The sequence below is a fragment of the Acanthisitta chloris genome, unplaced genomic scaffold (assembly GCF_000695815.1).
Source record: "Acanthisitta chloris isolate BGI_N310 unplaced genomic scaffold, ASM69581v1 scaffold27193, whole genome shotgun sequence".
Lineage (NCBI taxonomy): Eukaryota > Metazoa > Chordata > Aves > Passeriformes > Acanthisittidae > Acanthisitta > Acanthisitta chloris.
In genome coordinates, this window is record NW_008663648.1 from 4,827 (window position 1) to 6,551 (window position 1,725).

General features: G+C 47.1%; 1 protein-coding gene across 1 annotated transcript in view; it reads left to right on the forward strand.

Annotated features, from left to right (window-relative positions):
- LOC103798786 (neurotrypsin-like) overlaps positions 1 to 1,725 on the forward strand; it is a 14,523-nt gene that overhangs the window by 4,483 nt on the left and 8,315 nt on the right. Inside the window, exons 4-5 of the mRNA XM_009071068.1 lie at positions 219 to 342; positions 1,061 to 1,237. Of these exons, the coding sequence (XP_009069316.1) occupies positions 219 to 342; positions 1,061 to 1,237 (301 nt within the window). The remainder of the gene's footprint in view (positions 1 to 218; positions 343 to 1,060; positions 1,238 to 1,725) is intronic.

Here is a 1,725-nt window from a genome sequence, read left to right on the forward strand (position 1 = left end):
GAACACAGCACCAGCCATCCCTCCAAGCAGCCATTGCTGAAACTGGGATGGTGCCACATCTTTCATAACATGCCACTTCAGTGCCAGCACAAACAAAATAGGGATGAGAGAAGCCAACTGCAGTTCATCTCAGCTACATGCAAGTCCAAGACTTGCTGGTCTGAAATCTTCAGCAGCAGATAGCAGCTGGGTGTTTTGGTTTTTTTCTCTTTTGGAAGGTGCTGTGCGGTTAGCCGAAGATAGTAGTGTGGAGCTGTACTTCAATGGACTCTGGGGCACCATCTGTGCTGACCACTGGACTGATTGGGATGCCAGTGTTGTCTGCAGGCAACTAGGTTTCAGGTGGGAACCTCAGCCTGGTTGCAAGAGTTACATGCATGTGTGGCCTTTGAAAGAACAGCCTCTGTGGTTACGGTTCCTCTGGCATGGTGTGTTGACTGGGGGGAAGGAGTTTGTTTTGTGGGCTTATTTCCCATTTACCAGGGTCCTTTTGCACTGTTTACTTTCCATGACTATGCCCAACCCAATCAGCATTTGCAAGAATTTTTTAAAACAACAATTTCTTCTTCGTGCTCCAGACTGTGATGTGTGAGCTGTGAGATCACATCCCCTTTTTAGTATCACCAGCTGGAGTTACTGTAGATCTAAGAGAAATTTTAAGAGTATGAACTCTGTTTGGGAATCTGGGATTTGCACCTTCAGACTACCAAATAGCAAAGAGATAAAGTTCACAGAGAAAGAAGGTGATTCAGACATTTGAATGTTTGAGTCTGTCGATGGGTTTGTTCATTGCTCTCGAACGAGGGTGCCGTTTCTGACTGGAACAACTCTTTTGCAGTAAGTAGGCACACAAAATAGGTTTGGTGGTGGGAAGTGCTTTGTGCCTGCTGGTGCTTTTCCATTAGACTGTAAATGGCTAGTCCTTTATGCACTCCCACTCAGCTGGGCACACTGGGATGTGAAATGGCACAACGGGTCTGGAGAGTCACAAGAACTGAGGGAACTTGTAAGTCAAGCAGTGCTATGGCATTTCATCACTCTGTTGCATTCTCTGTACCAGTGAGATCGGCACAGCTGGGAAGAAGAGCCATCCAGGACCGTGGCCTATTCCCTTGCACCTGCAGTCAGCAAACTGCCAGGGAGATGAGAAAACACTGCTGCAGTGTGACTATCGGGAGGCTCTGTCAGGAGCTTGTAACCAGGGGAGTGCCATGGTTGCTTGTGTTCCTCCAGAAGGTAAATCTCCAGAGCAAGCTTGCTCCCTGTTTCTTCTATCAGTGTTACTGGTCAGATCTAAAATCTAAGGTCAGAAAGATGTGGAAAGAATATACTTGGAACACGTTCTCCTTTCACCTGCTATTACAGGTGTTTTTCTTCCTTCCAGTGGAAAATTATCTATCTCTTCCCAGTCCTAAGTACTCAGAATGGTGTATATCTGAACAATGGCTGTAGGTTATGACCACATACCCTTTATATCAAACCAGGCTTTTTGTCCGCAGGCAGCAAACTCCTAGTCCCCACAGCAGCCAGTTAAAGAGCCATGCCTGGACCAGCAGTACCCCACACTGTGGGCTGCAATCATGGATGCTTATTGGGAGTCTAGAGGGGAGGATGTGGAAAGGTGGGATGAGAGCATCCTAAGAGCTCCTCTAGCTAGTGAATGGTTCTACACCCTGAACTGCTGGATGTGCTTTGTCTGTGTCTTGTTCTGTTGTGCTCTCTTTC